The sequence below is a fragment of the Leptopilina heterotoma genome, unplaced genomic scaffold (assembly GCF_015476425.1).
Source record: "Leptopilina heterotoma isolate Lh14 unplaced genomic scaffold, ASM1547642v1 Lhet_54, whole genome shotgun sequence".
Lineage (NCBI taxonomy): Eukaryota > Metazoa > Arthropoda > Insecta > Hymenoptera > Figitidae > Leptopilina > Leptopilina heterotoma.
In genome coordinates this window covers 3,286,402-3,300,632 of record NW_025111118.1, presented here as the reverse complement: position 1 = coordinate 3,300,632, position 14,231 = coordinate 3,286,402, and the positions used below count along the sequence as shown (strand labels likewise).

General features: G+C 24.5%; 2 protein-coding genes across 3 annotated transcripts in view; one reads left to right on the top strand and one right to left on the bottom strand.

Moving 5' to 3' along the window:
- Positions 1–25: 25 nt before the first annotated feature.
- LOC122508555 (iodotyrosine deiodinase 1) lies at positions 26–3,766 on the bottom strand. Its single transcript, XM_043621985.1, has 4 exons — positions 3,155–3,766; positions 2,770–2,982; positions 613–929; positions 26–361 (listed from the first exon to the last, which is right to left on the bottom strand). Exons 1-4 carry the CDS (start codon positions 3,318–3,320, stop codon positions 176–178), a joined length of 882 nt encoding a protein of 293 aa, XP_043477920.1. The 5' UTR covers positions 3,321–3,766; the 3' UTR covers positions 26–175.
- LOC122508553 (ribosomal protein S6 kinase alpha-5-like) overlaps positions 207–14,231 on the top strand; it is a 36,250-nt gene continuing 22,225 nt past the window's right edge. Inside the window, exons 1-3 of one of the 2 annotated variants that reach the window (XM_043621979.1) lie at positions 207–338; positions 4,223–4,415; positions 7,875–8,065. In XM_043621979.1, the coding sequence (XP_043477914.1) occupies positions 7,963–8,065 (103 nt within the window). In that variant the 5' untranslated portion in view covers positions 207–338; positions 4,223–4,415; positions 7,875–7,962. Of the gene's footprint in view, positions 339–4,222; positions 4,416–7,874; positions 8,066–11,802; positions 13,427–14,231 lie in introns of those variants that run through there. The other variant, XM_043621978.1, reaches the window with a different exon arrangement.

Here is a 14,231-nt window from a genome sequence, read left to right as displayed (position 1 = left end):
GGAAAACATTGAAAAGACAGTCTCGTATTTATAAAGTATTGTGATTTTTATTTTCGATTATAAAAAAGGAAAGATTTATAAGGAATGCGGGGATTAACTAATGGGAGTGGAAAAACTTAATGACGAATTTAATTTAATTTGTGAAATAAAATTGTAGGTGGAAGCGTGTAGGTACTTAATCCATTTCAACGAGTATGTCGGAGAGAGATTTTCTATGTAATAAAGGAACCGTGGCATCTTCGGCAGGATATCCTACAGGAAGAAGCAAGGTAAGCTTCTCGTTAGTCGGACGATTGAGAAGAAGACGGAGAGCAGGACCGCAATTTAATGGAGTCGAAGTAAGCGTTACTAAACCAGCATACTAAATAATAATTAAAAAAAAAAAGAGGGAAAAAATAAAAAAATTTGGTTTTAAATTCTATTTTATCCGATTAGGAAATATTTTTAACTTAATAAAACCAAGAATATGAATAGGAATACGACAAATAAAAAACAAAATAAAGCAATGAATGAGATGATAAATAAGAAAAAAAATAAAGCAATGAATGAAATGATAAATGAAAACAAGTTTAAAGTAATAATATTAGAAGAGACGAGAAAGAATTTTTATACCTGAATAGCTGTGATTAAAATTCCGGAAGCTATCGCAACACTTAATTCATTATAATAATGAACTTTTCTGGCGTTATTTGGTAAAATACCATAAATTTGTTTAAATACGAGAATTAGACAGGGAGCAGTTGTCAGATATTCTTTTGTCCAGGTTGTTTTTAAAAATTCTAAATCAGTTATCCATTTTTTACCCATTCTTTTTTTGTAATTTATTTCTTCTTCTCTTTCCACAATCTCGCGTATTTTTGCCTTGATATTGGAATCAGTTACCACGACAAATGTCCAAGGTTGAGTGTGCGCTCCACTTGGAGCAGTACCTAGGGAAGATTTTTAAAAAAAATAAATTCTGTTTATATTTCTTCAAAAAAGAAAAAGAATTCAAAATGCTTTTTGAATAAATACAGAGTTGCCACAAGTTAGGGAAAGCAGGGTAAATGAAATTCGTCAGGGAAATGTCAGGGAATTTTATGAAAAGTACTGGAAGAATAGAAAATTTCTGAAATTATTATAAAAATTTTTGGAAAACGAAAATTGAATTTTTCTCTAATTTTTTTCACCTAAGGAACTTTTGAATCACAATGATTTTAAAACACTACTTTGCTTTTTTTATTTCTGTAAACAATAAAATTTATTTTAGATAATTAAATTATTCAAGAATATTACTTTTCCAGAGTCCATAATAATTGAATTTTTTAATTGAAATTACAATTTTTGAAAAAAGATTGACGTCTCCAAAAATTTTATTTAAACTTCTGAAAAATTTGTTTTTCAAAATATTTTAGTTCTATTTTTTAAAGTTAATAGAATTTTTATAAACAAGTAATTAAAATTTTTCGAATATAACAGAGGAAAGTTGGTCACAGTAACTAATTTTATTTTGAAAATTAAATAGAAACCCTTAAAATTTTAAATCATAAATTTTTGCTTCTAAAAATGATCGTTTTTTCAAAATTGCCACAAGTCAGGAAAATCAGGGAAAAGTCGAAGAATTTTAAGAAAAGTACTAGAAAGATATTAAATATTTAGAATTTATAAAAAAATTCTAGATTTTAGTTTCCAGTAACTTTTAAAAATATTAGATTCTTCTTGAATTTTTTTTTTGTTTGCTTTAAACTTTAAAATTCCAAAAATAATTGAATTTTAGAAGAGTTGCGTTTACAATTTTTATAAACAATTGAATTTCAACAGTCATTAAGCTGAAATTTTAGTAAATTTGAATTTAAAATAATTTTAATTAAAAGTTCTGAAGAGACAGTTTTTGGAAAATTTTTACCTAAATTTTATGTTTAAATTGAATTCTAGAAAATAATTTTGGAGAAAAATTATTAGAAATAATTGATTAAAAAAAAAAATTAGTTAACAATTCTATAAAATAATTAAATAAATTATTGTAATCTTGAAAATAGTTTTCGAGAAGATTATCAAAAGTAATGATTTAGAAATTAATTTTTAGTTGAAAATTCTAAAAAAATAATTGAATTGAAATCTGGAAATTAATTTTGGAGAAAAATGATCTAAAAATGAATTTTGATATAAAAATTCTAGAAAATAATTGAATTGGAATCTTGAAAATTATTTTGGAGAAAAATTCCCAAAATAATTGATTTAGAAATTAATGAATTTTGAGGAAAAACTCTAGAAAATAATTGAACTGAAATCTTGAAAATGGTTTTAGAGAAAAATTACCAAAAATAATTGATTTAGAAATGAATTTTCAGGTTTCTAGAAAATAATTGAATTGAAATCTTGAAAATAATTTTGATAAAGTTACAGTAACTATTCTTATATTATTAAATTTCCAAAGGTTGGAAATTTGAAATTTTTGAAAATCTAAATATATGGAAAAATATGAAAAGAAGAAAGAAACATTTTTTTCTTTATCTATAATTATTTTTGGAGAAAACCAGAATATACTTTAGAGTCTAGAAAAAAGTCAAAATTCTCTCTGGAAGTCAAGAAAAAAGAAATTTTAATTTTTGTGGCAACTCTTTTTTTATAATTGAATTCCTCTTGAAGTTTTTGTTTATAATAATCAGAGAAAAAGTCAAAATTCTGCCTGAAAATCAGGGAAAAGTCAAAGAAAATTAAAATCAAATTTTTATGGCAACCCTGCAGAGGGAAAATTTGTTTTTTCTTAAATTTTCTTCATCAACTCACCAGCTGCTCTTATAATATTATGAATAACATCCTTTGGAATTGGATCATAACTAAAAAATCGTAAAGTTCTCCGCGAATTAGCAATTTCAAAAAATTTTCTTGATTTTTCTCGCATTTTTGCTTCACTAGGTCGTTGATAATTGAAATGAATGTCTCCTAATTTTGGATTTAATGCCGGTTCGTCTTCATCTTCTTCGGTTAAAAAACTTTTTTCTGAAATCGAATTTTTATTTTTGGAGTAATGATAAATTGTGCCAATGATTAGGGAAAAATTGAATTTTAGAATACGAAAATTAAGATAAATTGTGTTATACAGTACTGAAAATTTATTTTTGATGAAAAATTTATTTTATGGAAAATGGATTTTTAAAAAATTTTAAATTACCTTCTTCATTATCTGATGTTTCTGTTTCGTATTTCTTTTTATTTCTTTCGTTCTCGATTTTTGATTTTACCCTCGGTATCATCCACAAAATGTACATATAAGTAAAAATTGATATTAGAATATAAAACCAATATTTTGACCAAAATGGAATTATGTCAGAAATCATGACCTAATTTTTAAAAATGATAAATTAATATCTATAGGGTAGTATTTAGATAAAGTCCCCCAAGGGTAAATAAAAATAATTAATTTATAAATTCTTTAAAGAGTTTCGAATTTTGATCGAATTTAAATTACTTTTTTATGTGTTAGAAAAATAACAATACAATAACAAAACTTATTTACGTGCACTTTTATATAAGGTTATGTTTTTACACGTGCAGCTTTCTCTGTGACGTTTTAAAGGGTCAACAATATACTCGTGACAATATTTTTATACAATTATCATCACATTTTAAGAGAGAGAGAAACAATTCACATTTTTAATTCTGAATTTTTTTTCAAAGTAGACACCAAAATTCTATGTAAAATCATTTCCAAATTTAATTGTATTTTAAAGAATTTTATTTAACACAAAACAGTTTTGTTAAAGAATATTTTATCTTCTCGAGAAAAATTAAGGTTAGAATAATAATAAATTATTCAGAGTCTAAAAATTGATTATTGATTTACTTTTGTTTGTATATACATTTATTATTACTATGAGTTGTAGTCATCTGGCTGAACTTTTATAAAGAGTTGTCAATTTTTTATATTAATTTAACTGGAAAAACTTATGTTTCTTAACCGAAATGGTTTATTTCATTTTAACATGCACATGTATTGATAAAACAATTTCGAAAAACAGGCAATAATTTAATAATTTGTAATTATAATTTATTCAAATTTTCGATTTCTCTGAATTCGAAAAATACGATGAAGTGAAATAAATTTAAAAATAAAACAAAATGTATTAAAATTGGAAAATTATTAGAAAAAATTTTTTAAAAAAATATTGAGAAAAAAAATCATTATCTAAATTTTGTTTGTTTTTGAAATGAAAATCTAGTTTTCTGATTTTTGTTACAGCCCTGAGATGTTGTCTTGCCGGTTGCGCATTAAGAGAAGGCAGTATACACATACCACAATGTGTGCACATCTTAGCTGTCAAATTGAGTGCAGTGTGCAAGTTTAATAAGAAATTTTACCACTTCTTTTTTTTATAAACAAAAAAAGGATTGAATCACGTGTTGAATGATATAGACGTGAAATAAATTACAAAGTGAGTAATTATCTTTTATACACTAGAGTCAATGTCTACTCATTTTTTTTTTTGAAAAAAAGATAAACACCTGAGATACGTGGGTATATTTATTCTAAATGTGAGCTACGCACATTACAAAACATGACAATTTTAATGAAATAGTTCATTATTTTGATGATTTTCATTGGAACAGAGAACTCTTTCTATTGTTGAAAATAAATCAATTGAATCTTCGATTTTTATGACTTTAAATAAGTGTGGGACGTAGTGTCACAGGGTGATCATTTTCATATATAATAAGACAGAGATTGCGCCATCTGTGCTTGAGAGAATACCTGTTTTAAAATGTTAATTAATTAACTATTACAATTGTTGAAAAAAATACAAAAATTCAAAATTGTCCAAAATTGATTGATAAATTGAAAATTAGGTTTTTAACTGCGACTTTGATAATTGATTTACTATTTAAAAATATAGTGTTTCTTTTATTTCTATGCGTTTAGATTTCTGAAATTAAAAAAAGAAAATAATTTTTGTTTTAAGTTATCATTTCCTAGATAACATAATGTCTTTTACTTTCTAAACGTTAGAAAATACCAAAGGACCTTGAATCATAATTATTTTGAAAAGTATTATGAGTGTGAAGAACAGTTTTTTCGTTTGCTCAACTAAAAATTTTGATTTAACTACCGCTGGTATTTTTGAACACGATTTTTCTATAAAAAGATCAATATTTGACAAATAATATAGTTAATTAACATTTTTCAACTCTTATTACATTCTCATCAGAGAGAAATATTTTTATTATGAATATATTTTATTTATTTAATATTTTTTACTAAATAAATAAATTATAAATAGATTTCTATTTATAAAATTACTATTTTTATTATTATAAGGCTTTGCAATTATCTACTAAAGCCTACGATTTGCTACTATTTGAATATTTTTTTCACATTTGTGACACTAAATGCTACTTTTTTTTAAGAATTTGCACCACTTTAAAATAAAAAAATGATTTTCAAAAATTTTAATAAAGTTCTTAGAAACAATTCAAAAAATTAAATAAACGTTTTTGAAGAGGACCCGCACCCGAAATTTCAACTATAACAGAATATAATTGAAAAAATGTTGTATGTTTTTTTCTGACACTATTTTGATTCAGAAATAAGGTGAAAAAATAAAAAAAAATTTTCATGATTTTTTCGGAAATTTAAAAATTTTTTTTTTGTAACTTTTGACAAAATTAAAATTTTACAAAATCCATGCCCTTAAATATAAAATGGAGTGTAAGGAAACTCATTAATACAAAAACCATGAAAAAATAATAAAATTTGTGAAAGAAGAAGCATTTTTTTGTAAATTTATGGTTTATAATGTTATACCATAAACTTATAAAAAATGCTTCTTCTTTCACAAATTTTATTATTTTTTCATGGTTTTTGTTTTAATGAGTTTCTTACACTCCATTTTATAATGAAGGGCATGGATTTTGTGAAATTTTAATTTTGTCAAAAGTTACAAAAAAAAATTTTTTTAAAAATTTTTGAATTTCCGAAAAAATCATGAAAAATTTTTTTGTTTTTTTTCACCTTATTTCTGAATCCAAAATTGTGTCAGGAAAAAAATATAAAAAATTTTTCCAATTATATTCTATTATAGTTGAAATTTCGGGTGCGGCTCCCCTTAAATGATTCAATTATTTTCACAAACAATGAAATTTTTCTCTACAATTAAATTATTTTAAAAATTTATTATTTCAATAAAATTTCTAAAAATAATTATTCAATTATTGAAGAAGAAATTGTAATAAAATTCTTTGTAAAAATTCAATTATTTTCATAAATAATAAAATTTTCACAGAAATTCATTTATTTAAAGTATTGTGATAAAGATTTTTCGAAAAAAATCAATTTCTTGTCAAATTTTCAATAAAATTTTTGTTAAATTTCTCGAAAAAATTTAATAAACTTTAATAAAATAATTAAATTCTTCGCAACAATTCAATTTATTTTTACAAATAATAAAAATTTTCACAGGAATTCAATTATTTAAAAAAATTGTTTAAAAAATTCGTTGCAAAAATTAAAAATTTGATTAAAATCGTTCAAAACAATTCAATTATTAGCCAAAATTTTGACATTAAAAAAAATTCAACTTTAATAAATAATCATTTATTCTATTATTTTTTTTTTAATGTTTAATTAATTGAATTCTCGTAGACAAATTTTAGATAATAATAAATTGAATATGAGAAACATTATAGTACGAATTTTTAGAAATAATTAACTTTTAGAAGATTTTTAAATTGAATTCCTGGGAAATTTTAATTGTAGAACTTAATCTTTTATTTAAAAAATTATTATTTTTTTTTTTGCTAAAAAATTATTAAATTTTAGAAGAATTTGCAATTTTTACCAACAGTTAAATTTTTAAAATTTGTTAAATTGATATTATTTAAAATTTTAATTTCATTATAAATAAAAAAGAATTTAATTATTATTTATTTAACAAATTGGTTAAAAAGAAGTTGTAATTTTCAGAAGTAATTGAATTTTTGCAATTTATTAAATTTTTAATTAAGTTTACAATTTTTTTTAAAAAAAGATTGAATTTGCAAAAAATTTGATTTCAAATTCTAGAAAATTTGGTTTTTAAAATATTTTACTTCTATTTTTTAAAGATATTTGCATTTGTATCCTAAATAATTGAATTTCAAAAGTTTCCAAAGTAAAATTTTAGATTTTAATTTTTAAAAATTTTTGTTCCAAATTCTGAAGAAGTTGGTTTTTGAAAAATTTTTATTCAAATTTTTGTTGAAATTAGTTAAATTTTTAAATATATATTTAATTGACAAATTTTCGAAAAATCGCAATTTTTTATAGGAAAGCATTTTTTTATATAAAAATTGGAGAAAAATTATTAAAAATAATTGGTTTAGAATAAAATTTTAATTAAACATTCAACAGAATAATTGAATTTAAATGTTGAAAATAAATAAATAAGAAATAAGAATAAGTACCTATTTAATTATTTATTTAACAAATTGAATACTTTTTGTATTCAAGTTTTTAATATAATTTAATTTAGAAATAACAGAAAAAATTGATCTTTTGAAAAATAATTACAATTTTTGGGTATTATAGTTAAATTCCCCTAAATAATTTTATAAAATAAAAGTAAATTTTTCAATTAATGGAAAATTTTCAATTCAATGTAATAAATTTGATTGAAATAAATTTTTTATCTTGAAGAATTTTATTTTTATTATTTATTTTAAAAAGTTATTTTTATAAATATATTATCGAGTGCGAAGCCTGTAGTAGAAAAATAATGAATAATTGAAAAAAAAGATTGATATTTATAAAATAGAGAAATAATACAGATTATAAAATTATGATGCGGTTAATGTGGGAATTTTTGAAAATATAAAATTTTGATTCAAGGCACAATTTCTTATTAATAATTATATTTCAGGTACTCGCATGGGATTTCACCCCCTGACGAGAATTCTAAGGTATCCGGAGGCTTCGCAGGTGTCGAATTTGACAAAAAAAGATTCCAGATGGAAAGTGCTATGCAACCTCCCCTTCCCCCTCCACCACTCACTATGGCTTCTTCAAACACCACCTGCACGGACACCACGGTCACCCACGTTCTCACTTATGGTATGTGTTGAAATTTATCCTTCAAAAATGCTTACACTACAGATATCTGTAGTTTGTTCAGAAATTATTAAACACTCATTGTTCACAATTTCTGTTTGTAATTTTTCTTTCTAAATTGCACGTCATTAAAAGGAAATTAAACAAACAAAAAGTCTATTATAATTTTCTTTTGTACTTTCTATTTAAAGGAGAATTTATTTATGATTCGATATTTTTGAGAATTATAAATAATTTTTTTTATGTTTGTGCAAAAGAAAATTTATAATTATACGATTTTAAACAAAATTATTATTTTTTCGCATTAAAACATAATGTATAATGTAATAAATAAATTTAAATATTACAATTTGTTCACAAAGTGTATTCGTGAGCAAGAACATAAATTATTTGGCTTGGTACCAAACTAATTAACGTTCATTGTTCGAAATTACTGTTGGAATTTGTTTTTTAAATCGCACATCGTTAGGGGAAAATTAAACAAATATTTGTTAAAATTTTCTTTTTTATCCCTTAAAAAAAAATCGTTTCAATACCTATTTCAAAACTAAACAATTTTTTTTAAATACAGACAAAATTTAATAATATACGACTTTAATTTTATGAACTTTGTATTAAAATTCGTTCACAAGATATTCGTGAGTGAAAATAATATTTGGCTCAGTACCAAACTAATTAACACTAAGAGATTAAAGAGTCACTTGTTTTCCTTTCTTTTAAATTAAAATTTACTGATTTGCATACACAGGTAAACATTAATTAAAAAGGTTGATACTTTGTAAAATTAGTACCTTAATTATCATCACATTAGTGATACTATTGGATGAATAGGGATTCTTAAATTTCGAAATAGTTATAAATTCTAAAATATCCACCCCTCAAATAATGTTCGTTATTGTAATTAAAATTGGAAATGTATTGTATTGTAAATCAATTAAAAATTTGTAAAGTCTAGACATGAATGTATAATTAAAAATGAATTTAAGACTAGACATAATTATTAGAAAGGTTATTGGTCCCGAATAGTCCAGGTAAATATTACTTGTGTCGGCCACGAGTAAGATTAAGATTCACAATACAAGCTTTTCAATGCGCCCCTTGCCCTTAAACATTCAAGTTCAGGTCTGAGTTTTTGAGTCATAAATTTTGTTAAGAAATATACATTTTTCGGGAATACCCAAAAATTTCCACAATGCTTGGTTACTGTAAATTCTAATTTGTTAAAAACCGTGTAATAAATAAATTTGTTTAGGAATATAATTGACACGCCAGGAAAATAATTATTAATTCTAGAAATTAAATTAACTCTGAAAGTTCTTAAAAACCGTGTAATTAATAATTTTGTTTAGGAATATAATTGACAAACCATGGGAAATAATTATTTATTCTAGAAATTAAATTAAGTTTGAAAATTTTGAATTATGAATTTTGAATCAAATTGGAATTTAAATGTACTGTTGGAAATTTTATTTTTTGCTTCTTTAATGTTATTCTAATTTTATTAGAATTTTTTATAATTTTATTTAATTTTATTTAGAAGATCGTTAAAGTTTTGGGAAAATTTTGATGTGAAGATTTAAAAAGATTTAAAGAGATTTTGAAAAATATTTTTTTTAATGGTGTTCTAGAATTTCTAAAAAAATTCCAGTTTGAACGGTGAAATTCTAGTTTCTCTATAGGCGCTCTGAATTTTATAAAAACTATTTTGTTGGTTCTGATCATTATCATTGAGGGCTTTAAAGTATTAAATTTCGAATGTTTCTTTAAATTACTTTTTGATATTCTTTGTTAAATTAAGACGCTCTGATTGTTTTATTTTTTAAAAGTTAAAGTTTCACAAAAAAAGAAAGATATATTTGTCGTAGAATCTTCTAAACTTTTTATATGTTTCAAATAAATTTTGTTTGGTGTAAATGAAATTTAATTTCGTTCAAATAAAAATTTTTTTGTGTCGAATAAAATTAGTATTAAAAATAATTTACTAGGCTCTAAGGCAAATATACTTTTATTTAACTGATATAAATTATATTTATTCAAATAAAAATTTCTCTCAATTAATTCACAAGTTTTAAACATTCAGATTAACGAAATATTTTTTATTAAAAATATTTTCATAAATTACTGATTGCAATAAAAATTAGAAACTTGAATTTTATATTTAGAAACTTTATAATTATTTTTTTTAATACGAGATGCAAAATTGTAATAAAATAAATTGTAATAAAAATTTTTTTTGTAGAATAAATAAACAAATTTCGTTCGTTTGAGCGTTCAGAACTTTTGGATCATTTTTGGGTGTTAAAAGGCTTAAAAATATTTAATTAACAATTTTAATTAAAATAATTGAACAAAATAAATATTTTTTATTAGAAATATTTTCATTTACTGATTGAAATAAAAATTGAAAACTTAAATTTAATACTTAGAAACTTTATAATTAATTTTTTTTAATACGAGAAGCAAAAATGTAATAGAAATTTAATTTGAAGAATAACTAAACAAATTTCTTTCTTTTGAATGTTCGGAATTTTAGAATCATTTCTGGTTGTTAAAACTCTTAAAAATATTTAATTGATAATTTTAATTAAAATTGAATTGAATTTTATTTTTAAAAACTTGATAATTTATTTTTTTAATACGAGACGCAAAATTTTAATAAAATAAATTGTCATGAAAATTTTAATTAAAGAATTTATTAATTAATAGATAATAATTTTTTTAATAAACAAATTTTCGTTCGTTTGAACATTCAGAACTTTAGAATCATTTTTGGGTGTTAAAAGGCTTAAAAATATTTAATTAACAGTTTTAATTAAAATTGAACAAACGAAACATTTTTTATTAAAAATATTCTCATAAATTACTGATTGAAGTAAATATTAAAAACTTAAATTTTATTTTTAAAAACTTGATAATTTATTATTTTCATACGAGACGCAAAATTGCAATAAAATTTTTATTTAGAAGAATAAATAAACAAATTTTGTTCGTTTGAATGTTCGGAACTTTAGAATCGTCTTTGGTTATTAAAACAGTTAAAAATATTTAATTGACAATTCTAATTAAAATTATAGTTGAACTTATTCAAATAGCTGTTTATTGGTGCTGATCCAACTCTAGAAACTATAGTTCAACATCTTAATACTCTTCTCACTGCTTTTATTTTTAATCTTTATTGTTAAAGTTTAATATACTTTAAAGTTCAAAAAAAGGTTGTTTAAAAAATTCTATTTTATAAAATGTTAATTTAAAAACTAGTTATTTACTTTATAAAAAAAATAATATTGAAATTTATTCACATTATGGTATAAATTTTAATCGGTAAAACTTGTGTTCTCCCTTATTGGTATTAATGTTGAATATTTTAACCGTTTTTAAGATCTGATTATCTGATAAAAAAAAATCGTGTTTGAATACGATAATGAATGGGTCAGAAAAGTTCAAGCAGTATTCTTTGCATTATTTTTCTATTATTTAGTTATTGATTTTCATTTAGTAGTAGCGTTATATAGGTATGTTGTGTGTTCTATAGAAGAGTCTTCTTCGCACTGATTTTACTTTTTTTTTACTGCTCCACACGTGTATCGATAGGTTTTTAACGCAGGCTGTTGGTGTGGTTGTTTGATAAATCGGTTCTCCAAAAGTCATGCCTTCGTGTTTTCCCGAATCAGCTGTTAAACGTGAAGGGTGGGTTTGAAAGCATGCGGCATTCAAAGTGGGGGGTATTCTCACTCCTTGGCTGAGTTTGAAGTCAGTCGACAGCTGAACGTTGTACGCAACAGACTGTATAAACTCTCCGTTGAGTTAAAAACCAAGAACCAAAGTGCCTCTTGATCTTTTCCTTCTTGCATACATGTCAGCTGCTGATATTTGATCTGCCCAAGTGAAAGTAAAACTTTTTTTTTAATTTCCTCCCGAATCCTCGGAAAGACTTTCGCTTTCCCTTGGTTGTCTATTTAGTATCGATCAAAAGTAAATAGTGTCAATTTTGTCTGTGAATGACTTTGGATTTATAATAAAAGTTTGAGTGTTGTAATTAATTTTAGTTAATTGAGTGTTGACAGTGATTTTCAAGTTACAAGGAAGGAATAGAGAGATCCAGAAGAACTAACTGTCGTCAAGGCGACGATAAAAGCTTGGAATTTTTATGCCCCAGGGTTAAAAATACAACACGCCCGCATGCACAGTTTTTCTCTCTGGAAAAAAAAGAATCAGAAATCACTTGGCTGTTGAGAGTTTTGTAATCGACCGGAAAGAGGACACGATCAAATATCGCTCTTGTTGAAAATAAAAAGAGTCGAAAATCTTAATGATAAAAATATCGCAAGAGTGAGCTGTTTGTAGAAAGAATTAGGTCTTCGTCAAGGACAAGAGTATTCGAGAGTCTTGAAGTGATCTAAGTGAATTAGTTTTTTTTCTACAATTTTTTGTTGCAATATATTAATTTTTGCGGCGCATTTGGTTCCGGTTTGGATTATCGATCCTTGGCCTTGCACGTGTTTCTGGCGGAGCGATTCACGTAAACTATCTCTAGATCTTCGAGGAGCAGACATACGAAGGTCATGTAACAGGGTCCGTCCGTTAGTGGAAAATGTGTCAGTAGGATAGACACGATCCCGTTTTCTTCGACTCTCACTAAACTAACATAGCATTAAATTTCTGTTTATCAACTTTCTGCGAACTGTCAAAATAATTATTTGTCGATCTATTTCGTTTCTTGTGTTTCTGGAAATATTCAAGCAAAACACTGCTTGCTACTAATGATTTCTGTTGTTTGTAAGAACGAAAAAAAGAAAAAAAAACTTATCGCATTGCCAGAACGTAGCCATTGACCGCATTGCGTCAGAAGCTGAGTGATCGCAATAGTTGATCATATAATTAATCATCGTTCTGCAATTGTGGAAGAAGTTCTTTGATTGTAAATTAAGAAGAGAGTTTCTCTTCAAGGTTCTTTATCTTCAAATGGTGTTTCAGTGAAGTTTCGTTATGAGAATTGGAAAATTTAAATCGAAATTATTTAAAAAAATGCTTCGTGTGTCATCTTGATCTTTGGTGAACTTGATCTTAAGGATCAATAATAAGAGGAAGAGAAAAAAGAAGAAGAAGAAGAAGAGGAGGAAGAAGGAAATAATCGTGTACGATTTGAGTGTTTAAACTTATCCAGAATGAAAAATCCGGAGCACGAGAGTGGCTATTTTGAGGATGGCAGCGACGTGGAAATCGCCTCTGAAGAACATCCAACTGGGGAGGAGAAGAAATGGTGCTCTGAATCCTACGGTCTCACCAAAGCCATCAATGAATTGGATGTTCGAGATTCACCCGCATCTCCGGATCCGGTTGTCGAGGAGCATCAGTGCAATAAAGGTATTCCCCTTCATTTCTCTACCTTGCACAGTCATCCCAGAAATACTTGCCTTTTGTCTTCCACTCGTCAGCTGAGGCCTGCACGTGTCAGATTCAATGTCAGTTGTCGAGGTTGATTACCATCTTTGCCACTTTTATTCTTTTAAATCGCAATTTTTCTTTTTATTTCGAAATTCAATTTACTGCGTTGAAAACGTTTAAAGCATTTAAATCGTTTAAAGGAATTATCGTCTGAATTATGTATATGGTCCAGATATATTTACATTCCGAATTTCTACATTTCTCTCAAATTAAATAGAACAGATTTCTTAGATTTTCAGTTTCTTTTGCAAGATATTTAGTAATTTAGTTGTTTCTAGATTTTTTCTTTGATTTCCGTTTTTCTATCTCTCGAAATTCCGGATAGATAATGTTTATATCGTTTCTCAAATAAATTATTAAGATTTTCTAGAATAGTAATTTCTCGAAACTTTTTCAAGTTAATTTTTAATTTTAAATTTTATTGAAACTTGAAATCGACCTTTATATGTAGTTATATTTGAAATCGATGAAAATGCTTACAATTTGGTGAGTGAATACTAAGTGAATTATACACACGTGTAACAAAACTTGGCAGCTCTTGAACTTTTCAAGTTTAGAAACAATAATAATAATTTATGATAATTGTTGATAAACATACAAGTTTTACTGAATGTTAAATTTATAATAAGGAATTTAAAAATATAGATATTTGCCTAATTATCTATTAGATATAAATTTATTTCATTAGATTGGGAAATTTTGAAAATTAAAAAATTAGAAAATT

Bases quoted from the DNA above. Each gene is read 5' to 3' on its own strand.
- LOC122508555 (XM_043621985.1), bottom strand. From the start codon at position 3,320: ATGATTTCTGACATAATTCCATTTTGGTCAAAATATTGGTTTTATATT. The intron at 2,983-3,154 runs GTAATTTAAAAT...ATTCGATTTCAG, and splicing joins AACATCAGATAATGAAGAAG to AAAAAAGTTTTTTAACCGAA. The intron at 930-2,769 runs GTGAGTTGATGA...AATCTTCCCTAG, and splicing joins TAATATTATAAGAGCAGCTG to GTACTGCTCCAAGTGGAGCG.